This window comes from Rhinichthys klamathensis, unplaced genomic scaffold (genome assembly GCF_029890125.1).
Source record: "Rhinichthys klamathensis goyatoka isolate OS25496 unplaced genomic scaffold, OSU_Roscu_1.1 h1tg000272l_1, whole genome shotgun sequence".
Lineage (NCBI taxonomy): Eukaryota > Metazoa > Chordata > Actinopteri > Cypriniformes > Leuciscidae > Rhinichthys > Rhinichthys klamathensis.
The window spans coordinates 365,352-382,787 of record NW_026606792.1 but is presented as its reverse complement, the minus strand read 5'-3'; the positions used below and the strand labels follow the sequence as shown (position 1 = coordinate 382,787).

The following is a 17,436-nucleotide window of genomic DNA, read 5'->3' as shown; positions in this document are numbered from 1 at the left end:
CCGCCTGCAGCCTCGGTGCGCTACACTCTGCCTCGACCTGTCGCCCTGGCTCCCGAACCTGCGCTCCTTCCACCCTCGACCTCGGCGTGGACCATCGGCCATTCGGTCTCGCTGGACTCCCTCGGCACGTCGGCTCCACCGAGGTCAGACATCGCTTCACCTCCACCACGGACTTGCGAACCGTCCGCTGCTCTCTGGTTCTCCACCCCTTCTGCTAAGGCTTGCTCCGCCCTACCTCAGGCTACACCTCCGCCCTCGGTCGTTCAGACTCGCCCTCAGACCTCCGGATCCCCACCTCACTCTCGGGAGGTCGTCGCCGCGGCTCCGTCGCGGTCACCAGGATCTTCACCATCTTTCCACTTCCTCGACTCAACGGCTGCGCGGTGGACTCCATCCTCGCCGTCGTCGCCTCCGGTCACCCCCATTGCGGCCCTCATCTCTATTCCTCCATGGCTCCTCCCTCCATCAACGCCGCCGTGGGGCACCACTCTGGCTGTGGCCTGGGCACCTTCCGTCACGCCCCTGCCCAAGGCCCTTCACTGGCTCTCACCATGATCTGCACCACCCTGGACCCTTCAGTTCTGTCTCCTCCCTGTCATCCGTCCTCCGCCCGAACCTCCTCCAGCTTCCTCTGCCTACGTTGCCTACCCTTGGCCATCCCTTCACCATCCCTTCGCCATCTCCTGGCTCCTTGCCTGCGGCTCTGCTCGCCCACTTTCTAGACCCCCTCCATCCCTCCCTCTATTCTTCTCTTACGGCGCGAGGTCGCACCTACCGAGAGGGGGCGTTATGTCACAGTTTCACTCCTCACATGTGTTTCCCTGTCTGTGTTTCCCGCCACTGATCAGTCACCATGGACACCAATCACCTTCATCACAGCTGTTAGTCATTTGTTAATTATCTCTGTGTATTTAGTTCCTGCTTGTGCTCTGTCTGTGGTCCGGTGTTGTTTGTATCACTCGTATGTGTGCGTGTTCCTGTCTTCTTCTGGAATATACTGCTATTATTTGGATTTGCTTGCCTTCGTGAACTCTTTTGAACTTGCCTCACGCAGCATCGTGACAATATTTATATTGGCAGTGACAAATGTGTTTCACAAAATTTGCTGCTTTAGTATTTGTAAATGATATTTTTCATGTTTCTATGGGAGTGGTTCTCAAACTTTTTTGGTCATTCCCCACTCTGGACACCTGCCCCACCTCCCCCCATCGCCCAACACAATGCTAATGAAATACGCAACAAGCTTAACATGTTACAAAGAGTATCAGTATGGTAACAAGCTGCATCTAAATCCAAACTATCTACATCAAATAACAGCAAGTTAAAGAATAATTAAATAAAAGTGCAGCTGTGTCATTACTTGCATGAAATTCAAAAATAGAAAAGAAATAAAAGTGCCACTTTGCAATCTGTTAAAAAAAGAAAAGAAGAGAAATCCATTTGGCACGACAGGTCTATTTATCCCTGCATTAGTGGCTGCAGTGAGCCTGTTTTGCATTGCACAGTTTCTCAAAGCAGGTTTGCAGGCTTGATACTGCCACTCTCAAGTCATGCTCAATGTTCAGCTGAGATCTGTACTTAGTTTTCAGTGAAGCAACAGCTGGAAAGCCCATCTCACAGAGATATGATGTGGCAAAGGGAAGAAGAATGCACACAGCTCTCTGCTACTCCCTCGCCACTCCAAACCAGAATTCACTAATGCCCCGTTTACACGAAGGGAAGACGCAGATATCTCCCTGCGGTTTGGCCTCTCATTTACACGAAAACCCCGTTTTTATCACAGAAAACGATTCTTTCTAACAACTCCGGCCAAAGTGGTGATTTCTGATAACGCCGGTTATAACTGGGAGAGACGGGGTTTTAGGTTCTCAAACGTCACATTATGCGCCAGAAAATGCTGAGCGTCATGTGAGCGCCCAGTTTGGCAGAGTTATGATGGCGCTCGACGGCGTATTTATGCGGGTTGATGTAAATGACAACTTTTTTTGAAAACGATGTTGTGTGCACGATGTTATTATTGAAAGCGGAGGGGGGGGGGGGAATATTCGTTTCTCTTAATACCCGGCCTTGTGAGAATGTGGCCTAAGAGTCTGAGCTTTAAAGCTGAGCCTCAGGTGTGGAGTCAGATGTCATCTCAATAAACGGGTCCTCCTCAGCACACCTAAAATCAGCAGGTGCACCAGACAGAAATATAAATACTTTATTTGTCATTGCATAATAAACACAACGAAATCTGTTTGACAACAATCCATTCCAGTTAGTAAGTAGCATACAACATAAATAAGATGCATATATGAGTATAATATTCAATAAAATGTCAAAATACCAACCTGCTGCTTTGAATGGATGCATAACCCAGGCATACTGAGCACTGTTGTTCGGGAAGTATTGTTGAAGCAATCCTCCAGGGAAGAGATGTGCTGCTTGATACATGGGATCACTGTGGTGGCTCCAGGATCAGTGGTTTCAGCAACTTCACTCAGGTTCTCAAAGACGTCTCTGTTTTGCTGATCGAGCGCCTGCCCCATACCTCAAGCTTTCGGGAGAATGCAGTGATCTCGTCTGCCAGGTGAGGGAGGTGCTTGTCTTTGCCTTGAAGCTGAAGATTTAATTCATTCAGCTAGCCAAACACATCGCTGAGGTAGGCCAGTTTAAAGAAAATAAATCAAGTGGCTTATTGACGTGACTGGGGTGTGTTCTCTAGGTGTCTTCTTAATGTGTTGGGTCTCATACTGTCTGCTGCTAGCGGTTGAAGACAGAACACACATCGGTCTCTCCTCTGCCCCCCCCACCGCCGCCGTGAATCCAAGAGCAAGATACCCGTCATCATATTTTCTTTTCGGTTGGCTTTTTGGTTGATTAGGCCTGTCTGGTTTGTGTCTCTCTGCTGGCGCTGGCTCGACAACTTTTAAAATCCGTGTCACAAATTGATCCATGTTGTGTTATTGTTCACACTAGCCTGCTACCCACAGTAGCGCCCGTCATAGCATCAGCACCCCCTGACTAGTAGTTGTTCATTTAAGCCATTAGTGGACGAATCGCCCCTTTATATTGATTTAATTACTTAAATAGGCTAGACAGGATAATGAGCGTTATAAAGCCGCCCTCAAGCGCACGACCGCACGCATAAAGCTTCCCACAAAGAACTGGCAAAAGTAATGATTATTAATGTGTAAAAAATAGCAAGGAAACATTCAATTGTTAATTAATAAACTGGTGTTTTCTGTGTCGCTGCAAAGATGAAGTTGACGATGAAGACTCGCCATGAACGAATAAAGATATAAAGGCATAAAAAGGGGAATGTCCCCCGTTTGGCGCGCCTCTATCCCCGGCCACGTCTCTATCCCCCACCAGTGGGGCGCCCCACACTTTGAGAGCTGCTGGTGTAACTGAACAGCGCACATATTTTCAACGCTAAAATTATGTTCTAAATTATGAATGAGTGAAGCGCTTTGGAGAACGGTCTGAATCCACTCGCATTCGCTTGGACTGCTCTCTCACTCTCCCAGCGCTGGTTTTCAGTCGTTTTCCTCTGGGAACATGTGGTAATTGGATGTCTAGGGTTGGGCATCGTTGAATTTTAACAATTCCGAATCCGATTCTACTTATCGATTCCTAATTTAGATTCCAATAAGGTAAAAAAAACAAAAAAAAACTTTAGATATCAGTCACATTTAGTCTTGGAACATTTAGTTGTAGCTGAATATCATGAATAAAACAGGCTAAAGAACAGTTACACTAGGAACATTTGACTGTGGTTTAAAATACCATAGAAAAGCAACTAACCTAACTTATACTAAAACTAACTTCAAGCATTATTAAAGACAAGTAAACACACACACAACAAATGAAAAATAAGCAATTGCAACAAATAGATGATAGATTGAAATAAGTGTTTTATGATTTTCAGGTATTCAGGTACAGAAAGTGTAATCAAATGATTTCTAACGGTTCGATTCTCTCTCAAGTCTGCTTCTGATGATCCTCGATATCAAGAACACATCCGGGCGCTTTCATGCACACTCTGTACTTGGCGTTCAGTATTGGAATTAAACTTTGACAGTTGATGATGACGTAATAAAACACAAGCAAAAGAGTATGTAGCACAACTAATATGTGAGATTCTGCCTAAATAAAAGACAAAACGAAGTATAATAAAGTTTATCATAAACTGACATTTTATTGTTATAAAATAAATAAGGTTTATCAATCAAATTAAACCTTTATCAAGACAAAAGACCTCTCAAATATGTATGAATTGTACTTACTGTTTTTAAAGAAAAACTTTTTTTTATCTCATAGTATTGACGCTTCAATAAATTTTCATTGACACTTTATTTATTGCTGACTTTATGAAATCATTGTAAATGCTTAACAGGATGGAGATCTGTCACAGACAAAGATAAAGATGTGTATTATAGAACACCAGAAAAGACAAACACAGGGAACCACAACGACCAGGTGACATGCAGAATAATTAATTTTGTGTCAATACTTTATTAGCATTAACATTAACCATTACATTTTTATTAATTTATTATTATTTATTTTTTTTTTTTTGTTATTTTCTACTGATTATTGTGGAAGATATATGCATTTTTAATGCTCACACATATGAACTGTGATTTAAGAACTCATTCAGTCTTTTTAACAATTAGTAATTCTTAATCTTTTTCATCACATAATATATATTTAACCATGAATTTCCATGACATATATTATATATTTCTATGGATATTGGACAGCAGATTGAACAGGACTTTTATTTTGGTATGGCGGTATGACATCATAAAGCTGCGCCGTGCTCTTGCAACTGTTATGATTAGGCTGAAGAAAGGTTTGTGGGTTTTGCATTTAAACTGTTTAAATCGATACACATCGATTTGGTCGTTTTTTTACCAGAGACCATGTATTATTTAACATATCTTAGTAAAATAATATGTATAGTATGCTTAATGTAACAATATTCATTTTTTTGTGAGTAAAGCATATTCACATGCAAGTAACAGAAAAGTCGCGTCTCATTTCGCACACTATATCGTGTATCAGTTTATCGTAAACACGAATTCGGGTTTTGGAAAGTGGTGATGGAGAAATGGAGTCAATTGAATCTAATGCTTTGCCAAATGATTCACTGATTCAAAGCGCTTGAATCACCGCGCGATGACGAATCCTGCCGCTCAAAACAGTGTAAAAATAAGACGAAAACAAAAATATTATTATTATGTTTGAACGACAACGTAATCTGTTAAATGTACAAATTATTAAATATGAAGTGTCTGTATAATTTGTTATTTTATTATTTTGTAGTGCTTGTTTTGATTGATTTTTGGCTAATAAGTCGATTTAAATCCATGAACTCTCTCTCTGACTGACTCCCTCACCAGTGCACTGAACTACTGAACTACAGCTTATTGAGACACACACAGAGATTTACTGTGGATTTATTTTTCTTTCTGTTAATTATTCTCATCTTAAACATGACAAATTGTCCAAACACACAGGAAAACTCCAGGAGAAACATCTGAGATCCACGTGACACTATTATAAAGATGGCGTTGATTAAACAGGAGAGTGAAGACATAAAGATTGAAGAAGTGTTCAGCGTGAAACATGAAGATACTGAGGAACAAACAGGTTAGTTTCATTCAGTCCTTATTAAAATGATCTACAGAAATGAAGTTAAACATTCTGACCAGCACGTAACTTAGTTCAAGTTCACTTGTGCATTCGCGTCATTTTGTGCAGTGCAGATATAAGTTGTAATGTTATGTTTATTTGGTAAATATCTGATTAATCTCATAAGATGCATTTCATGAGTTTATTAACCTGTTAATAAAGCGCTTCAGTTTCCCGGTGTGCATTCAGCGCTTTAGCGCAACTCAAACAGGAATGATGCTATTTGAAACCGTAATATATAATGTTAGATGTTTCTTTTTCAAAAACAAAAAACATTGATGCATTATTAATAATAATTAACACTTTTTTCTTGTATTATTTTCCTAAACTATATGGTGGTTTAATTCAAATTAGTCATTATTGTCGGAGGCTATTCCATTTTATTTATCCATGACAAATCCATTTTTATTATTTATATTTGTGTGGTCCATTTATTTGTTTGCATTATTTAGCCATTATTTTATTTATTTGTAAGGAAATAGATTTAATTTTTTTATAAAGACTTTTGGCCATTGGAGTTTAATATATATATATATATATATATATATACACTCACCGGCCACTTTATTAGGTACCCCATGCTAGTAACGGGTTGGACCCCCTTTTGCCTTCAGAACTGCCTCAATTCTTCGTGGCATAGATTCAACAAGGTGCTGGAAGCATTCCTCAGGGAGTTTGGTCCATATTGACATGATGGCATCACACAGTTGCCGCAGATTTGTCGGCTGCACATCCATGATGCGAATCTCCCGTTCCACCACATCCCAAAGATGCTCTATTGGGTTGAGATCTGGTGACTGTGGAGGCCATTTTAGTACAGTGAACTCATTGTCATGTTCAAGAAACCAATTTGAAATGATTAGAGCTTTGTGACATGGTGGAAGTAGCCATCAGAGGATGGGTACATGGTGGCCATAAAGGGATGGACATGGTCAGAAACAATGCTCAGGTAGGCCGTGGCATTTAAACGATGCCCAATTGGCACTAAGGGGCCTAAAGTGTGCCAGGAAAACATCCCCCACACCATTACACCACCACCACCAGCCTGCACAGTGGTAACAAGGCATGATGGTTCCATGTTCTCATTCTGTTTACGCCAAATTCTGACTCTAACATCTGAATGTCTCAACAGAAATCGAGACTCATCAGACCAGGCAACATTTTTCCAGTCTTCAACTGTTCAATTTTGGTGAGCTCTTGCAAATTGTAGCCTCTTTTTCCTATTTGTAGTGGAGATGAGTGGTACCCGGTGGAGTCTTCTGCTGTTGTAGCCCATCCGCCTCAAGGTTGTGCGTGTTGTGGCTTCACAAATGCTTTGCTGCATACCTCGGTTGTAACGAGTGGTTATTTCAGTCACTGTTGCCCTTCTATCAGCTCGAACCAGTCTGGCCATTCTCCTCTGACCTCTGGCATCAACAAGGCATTTCCGCCCACAGAACTGCCGCTCACTGGATCTTTTTTCTTTTTCGGACCATTCTCTGTAAACCCTAGAGATGGTTGTGCGTGAAAATCCCAGTAGATTAGCAGTTTCTGAAATACTCAGACCAGCCCTTCTGGCACCAACAATCATGCCACGTTCAAAGTCACTCAAATCAACTTTCTTCCCCATACTGATGCTCGGTTTGAACTGCAGGAGATTGTCTTGACCATGTCTACATGCCTAAATACACTGAGTTGCCGCCATGTGATTGGCTGCTTAGAAATTAAGTGTTAACGAGCAGTTGGACAGGTGTACCTAATAAAGTGGCCGGTGAGTGTATATATATATATATATAAATCATATCAGAACATCCCCACCTTTAAAATTTCTGTTCCCTTTCGAAATCAAACTCGCACTGCGTCGATGACGCTATGGAGAACGCCTCCGCGTGAACCGGTGTCTGAAAGCTTATACAATCACGGCAATCGTTATTGACCAGCGAAAGCCTATGACGTCACTACTAGTGCGACCCGGAAGTATAAAAGTGGGGGCTAGAGAACATGTCATCCTCTTTTCGTCTTCAGGCACTGTCTTGTTTGATTTGGGCTAATGGTAAAGAAAATTGACAAACATTTTAAGAAATGTGTGGATCCGTGTCTCAGGTTTCTGACACCCGAGACACACACAACTTGTGCATTTACTGTTTGGACAAAGAGCATGCATGATCAGCTCTTGAGAGACCTGGTTGTGCAAGCTGTGAGCGATTTCCACTAAGAAAACTCTGCTCTTGTCTGGCCTTGAGCTCTGCCCTTCAGAATCTCCCCAGAGTTCCCTCACACCCTCCATGAATGTAGAGTTGTTGAGTGTTATTGAACGCACTTCAGCGAGGCTTCAGCTGCCGTGGGAGCGGTTGGGGAAAGGAGCAGTTAACAGCAGGCTTGACGAACTGTTCCTTTCTGACCATAATTCCCCAGCTCCTGTGAGTCTTCCGTTCCTGTGGTTCGCTCTGTATGAATACTAAGCTCCCAAAAACTGGTTGGAAGGTCAAAGGACTGTCTCAAGGCCTCTGTTAGATCAGCCCTATAGCTGCAGGCCTAGATCAGCCCTATATGCTGAGTTCTACTCTCCAGGATGCCCGTCTCTATGATCCGGTCTGCGAGTGACTACTGCCACTATTGCAGTTCTCCCTATAATGTGCCTCCACTAATGAGGCAGATAATGTGAGAGACTCTGTTTAGGAAACAGACAGGTTGTTGGCAAGTCAGTAAATGAGACCAGGTCAGCCTCTCTGGTGGCATGTGGGGTTGACTTTGACCCCCCCAGAAAGTGACTGGACGGGACTCCTTTAGGACCCCCTGGCCATATTCCCTTAAAGGAACCCCTTCCATGGAACCTGTTGGTTCCAAGTTTTTTATCGTCCTTGGTTGGCCTTCATTGTTTCGGAGGCCTCTTTGAGGCTTATAGCTTGGGCAGTGGCCGTAGGGAATAATGTGACTGACAGCCTGTATGTGACACGAAGGTGGAGTGGTTTGGCATTTCAGGTTGAAACTGCCATTTCTGATGTTTATGTCTCAGCCATAATTAGCATGCACTCCCCTCAGCATGGTGGGTTGGTATATCATTCCCCACAGCGTCATCAACGTAGTGTGAGTTCTCTTTCGCAAGGTGGTGTGAAAAACAATCCTTTCCCCCTCTCTGAAAAAGCATGGTATTAACCCAGTATGGCCTACGTAGAATCACTTCTGCCGGTCGACAGAGCAAGATACCAGGGCTCCAGACTAACTTTTTTCACCTCCGTCCTGGAACCGTCCTGAAAACCAATTTGAACCGTCCTAAAGTGAATGTCAACCGTCCCAAAATAAAACTGTTGTTTCTGTACTTTGTTATTATGATCTATAGTTCATGCAGAATATTTTTTTTTTTTTTTTTTTTACATATAGGCTACGAAAATTAAGAGAAAAATACACAGCTCAAAACGTTTTTGAGTTGGTTGGATTAAACAATAACAAATACATACTGGTGACTAAATATCTCAAAGTGGTAATGTGTCATAGCTGATCATCTGGAAACGTGTTAAGAGAAAGAGCTTTAAAAAGTGTAATATGACTTCCCTAGAACACAGAATTTGGGGGAAATTCTGTCTCCATCTCAGTCTTTGTACTGAGATCTTCGTGCTGGAAAAAACATCTATTAACCTGTTAATATGAATGATTTTAAAGTTTGAACATGCAATACAGATACAGATTTAACTGCTTAAAATATCTTAAAATTAAATAAAACCACTTTTCCTAAAATAGAACAGTCTTCTTTTCAATTAATGATATATGCATTCTTTATAACTACTTGCATACATAATTCTTTATTCTTTCAAGCAGCAGACATAGTTATTTGTATGAACTAATTATATTAAATATAACATTAAAGCTATTAACGAGCAGTGAATGCTTTTCTCTTTTTCTTTTGTTGCTTGATCAATATTAAGGACACGGACCGCATTAGGTTTATTACGCACGGTCACTTTAAGACGTCGGATCATGTCTAATGACATGCGGATACAATTGCACTGATGCACATCCGATTCTCTCACAACTGTTTAAGACATAACCAACATAGTTTACATGAATACTCTCCAAAACGGACATTTAGACATAATGTTGTGCATGTGTATTTGTCCACTCAGACACGAAAGAGAGCTCAATCAGTCCACGCGCGCTGTATGGGCGTCTATGTGCATGGCTGCACGCTTCGGTCGTGTGTGTGCGCACAGAAAACCGAATAGAGCTATTTTTTGCGTCGTCACTCTTATTCATATATATATATATATATCTCTGCTCTACTCATTCTCCCAGACGTTTACATATTTTAACGTTACTTCCCGCTGGGTAGATCAGCACGTTACAAATGTGCGCATCTACACGCAGAACATCAGTTATGACTGGATCGCTTCCCAAATCGTCACTATCTAACATTTTTGTCTAGTTTTTATTCGTTGAATATCTGTTGTTTAACCAGCGCAACATATTTACGATGTCATTAAGCCATTTGATAGATGTACCGCGGAACAAGTCTCCGGGTGAGTAGCCGGCCAGTGATAGTAACGTTAGGCTATATAGCATGAGAAGACGCGCTCCGTTGTAGTCAGCACTTGGTCGGTTAATTTTGACATTTTCTAAGTAAGTTAGCCCATAGGCTAGAAATAAATGAACACACAGACAAAAATATCTTTCGTCCTGTAGGCGTCCTGGAGAATATTTCTGTTCGTCCTAAACACATTTTCTATCGTCCCCAGGACGATAGGACGCCGTTAGTCTCGAGCCCTGCAAGATACATAGAAAAACTGAGCCGTATTGTCTGGACATTATCTGACTGGACACACGAACCAACGGAATTGCCTGATATTTCATTTTCTCGTCCAAATGCATGCTGCTTCCCCAAATATTACACAACAATAGCTACTTCACTTCATACATCACCTAGTAGATAAAGAAGTTTATTCAGTGTTCCTGAATTTAATGGTTATAGTGTATGTATTATATTGAACGTTTTAAAAAATCATAAAACAGTCTTGTGCTATGAAATGGATATTTTTTTGCGTGTGCAATGCAAAGGGCATTTATGTACAAGTACCAGGTTTACATAGCCTGGTTAAAACCAGACCATTCTCAGTTGTAACTGAGTTATGGTCTGGCAAAGCGTCATAGACAAATCATTTCCAGAGGGGCGTCACCAACGGACGTCACGGATAGACCTAAAACCAATCAGAGCGATGAAGGAGATGATGTATGCAGAGCGGCGGAGACACATCTACGAGTGTTGTTCTTTGCTCGTTTTTTAACAAAAAGGAAACGTTCAAATCGCTTAAAACAGACGCGATAGCTGATTGGAACGAGGGATGTTCGACGGCGGCATCCATCTTTGTAATGTAGGCTACAAAATCTGCTTCAAAATCCCAGCGCTGTCGTCATCGTGTAAAGCCCGCCCCAACGTTTCTGATTGGTGCCTCGATTTCGACGGATTGGAAATGGGCTTGAATGAGCTCTTTGCCAGACTAACTTTCAGAGCAAATCTAAATTTGCCGGAAGTTGTCTGGGTTTTCCCAGGCTAGGTTTTACAAACATTTTTCAAAAACCTAAAAGCCAGTTATTGATGAGCTGTTTGGCATCAATAACACAGGTTTAGATAAAGTTTAGACATTCGTCTGTTTTCTGTTGTCTTGCATGCATGTAGCTTTATATGTTTATTTATTCGTTTTTCTTTACAGCCATGCACGAATGAATTCCTGTTTTCTATGGGTTTCAGCACTTACATTTTACAAAGCAGATTCGGAGTTCAGATGTCTGTGTCACAATATTTTGCCTTCAAATTCCTGACAATAGTAAAACAAAATGTATTTGCTTTTTTAAAGCAAACGTCTTCATCGAAACATGAGTCCAACACTTCCCATAATGAAATAAAGACTTTTGAATGTTTTGTACATCAATAACCTCATATTTTGTCGCTATGTGATAGCTCAACGTGAAAAACTGCTTTAATGATAAGTTGACTGCTTTTTTTTGATGTAGTTCAAGTCCCATGACAAGTATGACTTTATTCCAAGTAATGAAATCCCTTATTTTTCATCTTTACAATAATACCAGCATCAGCATCAAACCATGTAGAGAGCTTCATGGAATGGGTTTCCATGGCCGAGCAGCTGCATTCAAGCCTTACATCACCAAGTGCATGCGAAGGGTGCAGTGGTGTAAAGCACGCCGCTACTTGACTCTAGAGCAGTGGAGAGCTGTTCTCTGGAGTGACGAATCCCGCTTCTGCATTGTGCCAGCATTAAAGTTTGGTGGAGGGGGGATTATGGTGTGGGGTTGTTTTTCAGGGGTTGGGCTTGGCCCCTTAGGTTCAGTGAAAAGAACTCTTAATGTTTCAGCCAGAGATGGAAATTAACTTTTTTGTCCACCTGCCACTGTGGCTGGTGGATTCCAAAATCTACCAGCCACTCAACATTTTTACCACCCACTTTCAAGTCAAGTCACCTTTATTTATATAGCGCTTTTTACAATACAGATTGTATCAAAGCAGCTTCACAGTTATAACATGAAAATAATACAACAAAGTTTGTTTCTAGAAGAAAATTACATCAACGTCCACCTTAAGTAAGGCAGATCAATAATAGTGTTGAATATTAAATGTCCCCAACTAAGCAAGCCAAAAGCCAAGGCAACAGTGGGAAGGAACCAAAACGCCATCAGGTGACAGAATGGAGAATAAAACCTTGGGAGAACCCAGACTCAGTCGGGGGCCAGTTCTCCTCTGGCCAACGAAGGAACAGTGTATGATTTGGGCAGCATTACAAGTCAGATTGGATCGGAACATTTAGAGTATTTGTCCATTTCCATCTGGTTGGAAGTCAAAGTAATCACGCCGGTATGGAGACGAGTTGTTGAGGATCAGTGTCGATGGCTGTCGTGTCGATGAGGCCTTCACAGGGCTGATGAGGCTGGCACTTCAGGATGAGTTGGGATGGGTCCAGGCACAGGTCCACCATAGAGGGTCCCTCGGGATAAACAGAGAGACTAATATTAGCGTAGACGCCATCCTTCTTATGATGTACCAAGTACATCAGGATTTACGGGACGTGTTCTCGGTTCTGGCTGATCTAAACTATGCAGCCTGATTTTGAATTAAGGAAGTCTATAGTGTGTTATGTGTATGCTAGGCCAAAGAGATGTGTTTTTAGTCTAGATTTGAACTGACAGAGTGTGTCTGCTTCCCGGACAATGTTAGGAAGATTGCTCCAGAGTTTTAGTGCTAAATATGAAAAGGATCTACCGCCAGCAGTCGATTTTGATATTCTAGGTATTATCAACTGGCCGGAATTTCGAGAACGCAATAGGCGTGAAGGACTATAATGCGTTAAGAGCTCGCTCAAGTACTGCGGAGCTAAACCATTTAGTGCTTTGTAAGTAATCAGCAATATTTTTAAATGTATACGATGTTTAATAGGGAGCCAACCAATGCAGTGTTGACACAACCGGGATAATATGGTCATACTTCCTGGTTCTGGTAAGAACTCGAGCTGCTGCATTTTGAACTAGCTGTAGTTTGTTTATTAAGCGTGCAGGGCAACCACCCAGTAGAGCATTACAATAATCTAGTCTTGATGTCATGAACGCATGAACTAATTGTTCCGCATTTGTCAATGAGAGCATATGGCGTAATTTAGATATATTTTTAAGATGGAAAAATGCGGTTTTACAGATACTAGACACGTGATTTTCAAATGAAAGGTTCCAGGTTCCTAACCAACGACGAAGACTTAACAGAGCAGCCATCAAGTGTTAGACAGTATTCTAGGTTATTACGTGTGGAAGTTTGTCCAATAATTAGAATCTCTGTTTTTTCAGAATTTAGTAGTAGGAAATTACTAGTCATCCAATTTTTTTATATCAGCTATGCATTCCGTTAATTTTGTGAATTGGTAAGTTTCATTAGGTTTTGAAGAAATATACAGCTGAGTATCATCGGCATAACAGTGAAAGCTAATTCCATGTTTCCTAATGATATCTCCTAATGGTAGCATGTACAGAGTGAACAGCAACGGTCCTAGTATTGAGCCTTGTGGTACACCATACTGAACTTGTGATCGATAAGACATCTCTTCATTTACTGCTACAAACTGATAACGGTCAGATAAGTATGACTTAAACCATGCTAATGCAATTACACTAATGCCAACATAGTTTTCTAGTCTATTTACATTTAGTCATTTAGCAGACGCTTTTATCCAAAGCGACTTACAACTGAGGACTAAACCAAGCGAGTCATCGTGAATAGACAAAAACAACGCAAGAAGTGCTCAAAATACAAAGTTCAGACATTGCTCGGAGTAGCATAAGCCAGATAAGCAAGGATTTAAAGGAAAAGGAAAGAATTAAAAAAAAAAAAAAAATTATGTTAAGTGCTCACGGAAGAGATGAGTTTTCAGTTGTCTTTTGAATGCTGTCAGGGATTCTGCATTCCGGATGAGGGTGGGCAGATCATTCCACCAGCATGGTACCGTGAATGAGAATGTTCTGGAGAGTGATTTTGAGGCTCTCTGTGATGGTACCACGAGCCGTCGCTCATTGACTGATCGTAGGCTTCTGGTAGGGATGTAGACACTTAGTAGTGAGTGGAAGTAGGAGGGAGCTGATCCTGTGGTCAATCTGTAAGCAAGTGTCAACACCTTGAACTTGATGCGAGTGGTAGCCAGTGCAGAGAGATGAACAGAGGAGTGACGTGGGCCCTTTTGGGCTCGTTGAAGACCAGACGAGCTGCAGCATTCTGGATCATTTGTAGAGGTTTAGTTGCGCATGATGGAAGTCCAGCCAGAAGAGCGTTGCAGTAATCAAGCCTAGAAATTACCAGGGCCTGGACGAGAAGTTGTGTTGCATGCTCAGTTAGGAAAGGTCTGATCTTCCTGATATTGTGCATAGCAAACCTGCATGATTTGATGTGTCTTTGTGATGTGGTCTGTGAAGGTCAGCTGATCATCAAAGATTACTCCAAGATTTCTGACCGACCTTGATGGGGTGATTGAGGAAGAATCTAGCTGGATAGTGAAGTCGTGCTGTAGAGACGGATTGGCAGGGAGGATGAGAAGCTCAGTCTTTGCCAGGTTGAGCTGCAGGTGATGTTCCTTCATCCATGCCGAGATGTCCACCAGACAGCTTGAGATCCGTACAGCTACTGTGGGATCATCTGGTTGAAATGAGAGGTAGAGCTGGGTGTCATCAGCATAGCAATGGTAAGAGAAACCATGTGCCTGTATGATGGGTCCCAGTGATGTGGTGTAAATGGAGAAGAGGAGCGGTCCAAGAACTGAACCCTGGGGAACCCCTGTGGTCAGCTGATGTGCTTTGGATACCTCGCCTCTCCATGTGACCCTGAAGGACCTACCTGTGAGATAGGACTCAAACCAGTGAAGAGGAGTACCTGTGATGCCCAGTGATGAGAGGGTGGACAGAAGGATCTGATGGTTCACAGTGTCGAAGGCAGCAGACAGATTCAGGAGGATGAGAACTGATGATTTTGGAAGCAGCTTTTGCGATCCGCAGGGCTTCGGTGACCGACAGCAATGCAGTCTTGGTCGAATACCCTTTCTTGAAGCCAGATTGGTTGACATCCAGCTGGTTGTTCAGAGACAGGAAAGATGATACTTGGTTGAAAGCAACTCGTTCAAGTGTTTTCGCAATGAATGGTAGGAGAGAGACAGGACAGTAATTCACTCAGTGATGTGTTTAACGTTGGTTTTTTAAGCAGTGGAGTTACCCGAGCCTGCTTGAATGCTGTAGGGAAAATGCCAGTGTGAAGGGATGAGTTGATGATGTGTGTGAGAGCTGGAAGAAGTGTGGGAGAGATTGCTTGTAGAAGGTGTGAGGGGATGGGGTCCAGAGGGCAGGTGGTAGGATGACTAGAGAGGAGAAGTTTAGATACTTCATCCTCGGTTAGTGGAGTGAAGGAGGAGAGAAGGTTGTTGGCTGTGGGAGAGGTTAGTCTGGGTTCCTGTGTGTGTGAAGCTGAGAACTGACTGCTGATAGTTGTAGTTTTGTTAGTGAAGAAGTTAGCAAAATCATCAGCAGTTAGCGAGGAGGTGGGTGGTGGTGGAGGTGGACAGAGGAGAGAGTTGAATGTCTTGAACAGTGAACGTGTGTTAGAGGCGCTGTTGATCTTGTTGTGGAAATATGAAGATTTTGCGGTGTGAACATCAGCAGAAAAGGCAGAGAGCAGAGACTGATGCCTACTGAGGTCAGATGTGTCTTTTGATTTGCGCCATTTCCTCTCTGCTGCCCTGAGTTCGGTCCGGTGTTCACAAAGAACCTCAGATAACCAGGGGTTGGAGGGAGTAGCGCGTGCTGGCCTGGAGGAGAGAGGGCAGATGTTGTCTAAAGAAGAGGTTAGAATGGAGCATAAAGTATCCGTTGCAGTATTCACATCCAGAGATGAGAAATGCCAGGGTGAGGGAAGAGAAGATGACGCAGCAGAGGTTTCGTCTGAAAGTGACTGGTAGGGGAGTTGGTGGTGCATGGGTAGTGAGTTGTAGATTGAAAGTAATGAGGAAATGGTCTGAGACGTGGAGAGGTTTCACCAAAATATTGTCTGTGATGCCGTTGGAGATCGAAAGAGGCTAGGAGAGAGATGAAGTCTGTTGCATACGGCTTCTCTAGATGAATGTTGAAGTCGCCAAAGACTACAAGTGGGACGCCATCCTCAGGGAAAGAGGAAAGCAGCACATCCAGCTCCCCAGTTGACCTGGGGGGCGATATATGACTACAATATGGATCTTAGTGGGAGTTGTAAGTGTAATAGCATGATATTCAAATGAGTAGTTATTGCATAGAGAAGAGAGAGTTGAGTATTCCCAATTGTTAGAAATGAGAAGACCAGTACCCCCACTGGTTCCCAGTTGACCTGGGGGGCGATATATGACTACAATATGGATCTTAGTGGGAGTTGTAAGTGTAATAGCATGATATTCAAATGAGTAGTTATTGCATAGAGAAGAGAGAGTTGAGTATTCCCAATTGTTAGAAATGAGAAGACCAGTACCCCCACCCCTCCCCGACTGCGAGGGGTGTGAGAGAAAGAGAAGTTGTTAGAGAAAGCAGCAGGGGTTGCTGAGTCTTCTGGATGGATCCAGGTCTCAGTCAAACCCAAGATTTTAAGAGTAGAATGAGATGCAAAGGCTGGAATGAAGTCAGCTTTATTGACTGCTGATTGACAATTCCATAGACCCATAGAAAGAGTGAGAGGTGAGTGTGAGGATGAGGGAATAGGGCGCAGATTAGCAGTATTGCGCTGCCTTTTGTGCATGATGAGAGAGCGTTGTCGAGAGACAACAGGAATGTATTGAAAGCACATTTTGATTAAGGGAAATGGTGAGGAAAGGAAGGTGGGAAAGGAAAGGGTGAAGAAGATACTTAAGTGTCTTGCAGGTGTCCTTGCTCGGTGGAGTCGCGCAGGTAGAGTCGCAGGTCTTTACCCGAGTCGGTCTTAACACGAGGAGGCTGAACACGAGAGCTGAACGCTTCCGCTGACGCTTCCGCGACAGCGCGCACACTACATAGATATAAAGCTTTCAATCGCCTGAGTGAGGACAGCTGTGGCCGCCCTTGCAATTAGCACAGCCAATGCAACTATCCCGAGAATGGGCCAAACCGAAACTAGCTGTTGAACAGCGCTACTTAAGTGCTACAATAAAATACAGACTGCAACCCTTTAGATGCGCGGCATAAATTCAAAATAGGAACGCGTCTAATTAAAATACAGATATTTAGTGAAGATAAAAATTATAAATAAGCAAA

The 17,436-nt window shown here is 42.6% G+C and overlaps 1 protein-coding gene across 2 annotated transcripts in view; it reads left to right on the top strand.

Moving 5' to 3' along the window:
* LOC130102432 (gastrula zinc finger protein XlCGF8.2DB-like) overlaps positions 1-17,436 on the top strand; it is a 221,028-nt gene that overhangs the window by 120,281 nt on the left and 83,311 nt on the right. The window contains exons 1-2 of one of the 2 annotated variants that reach the window (XM_056268457.1): positions 4,777-4,837; positions 5,505-5,637. In XM_056268457.1, the coding sequence (XP_056124432.1) occupies positions 5,553-5,637 (85 nt within the window). In that variant the 5' untranslated portion in view covers positions 4,777-4,837; positions 5,505-5,552. Of the gene's footprint in view, positions 1-4,776; positions 4,838-5,504; positions 5,638-17,436 lie in introns of those variants that run through there. The other variant, XM_056268460.1, reaches the window with a different exon arrangement.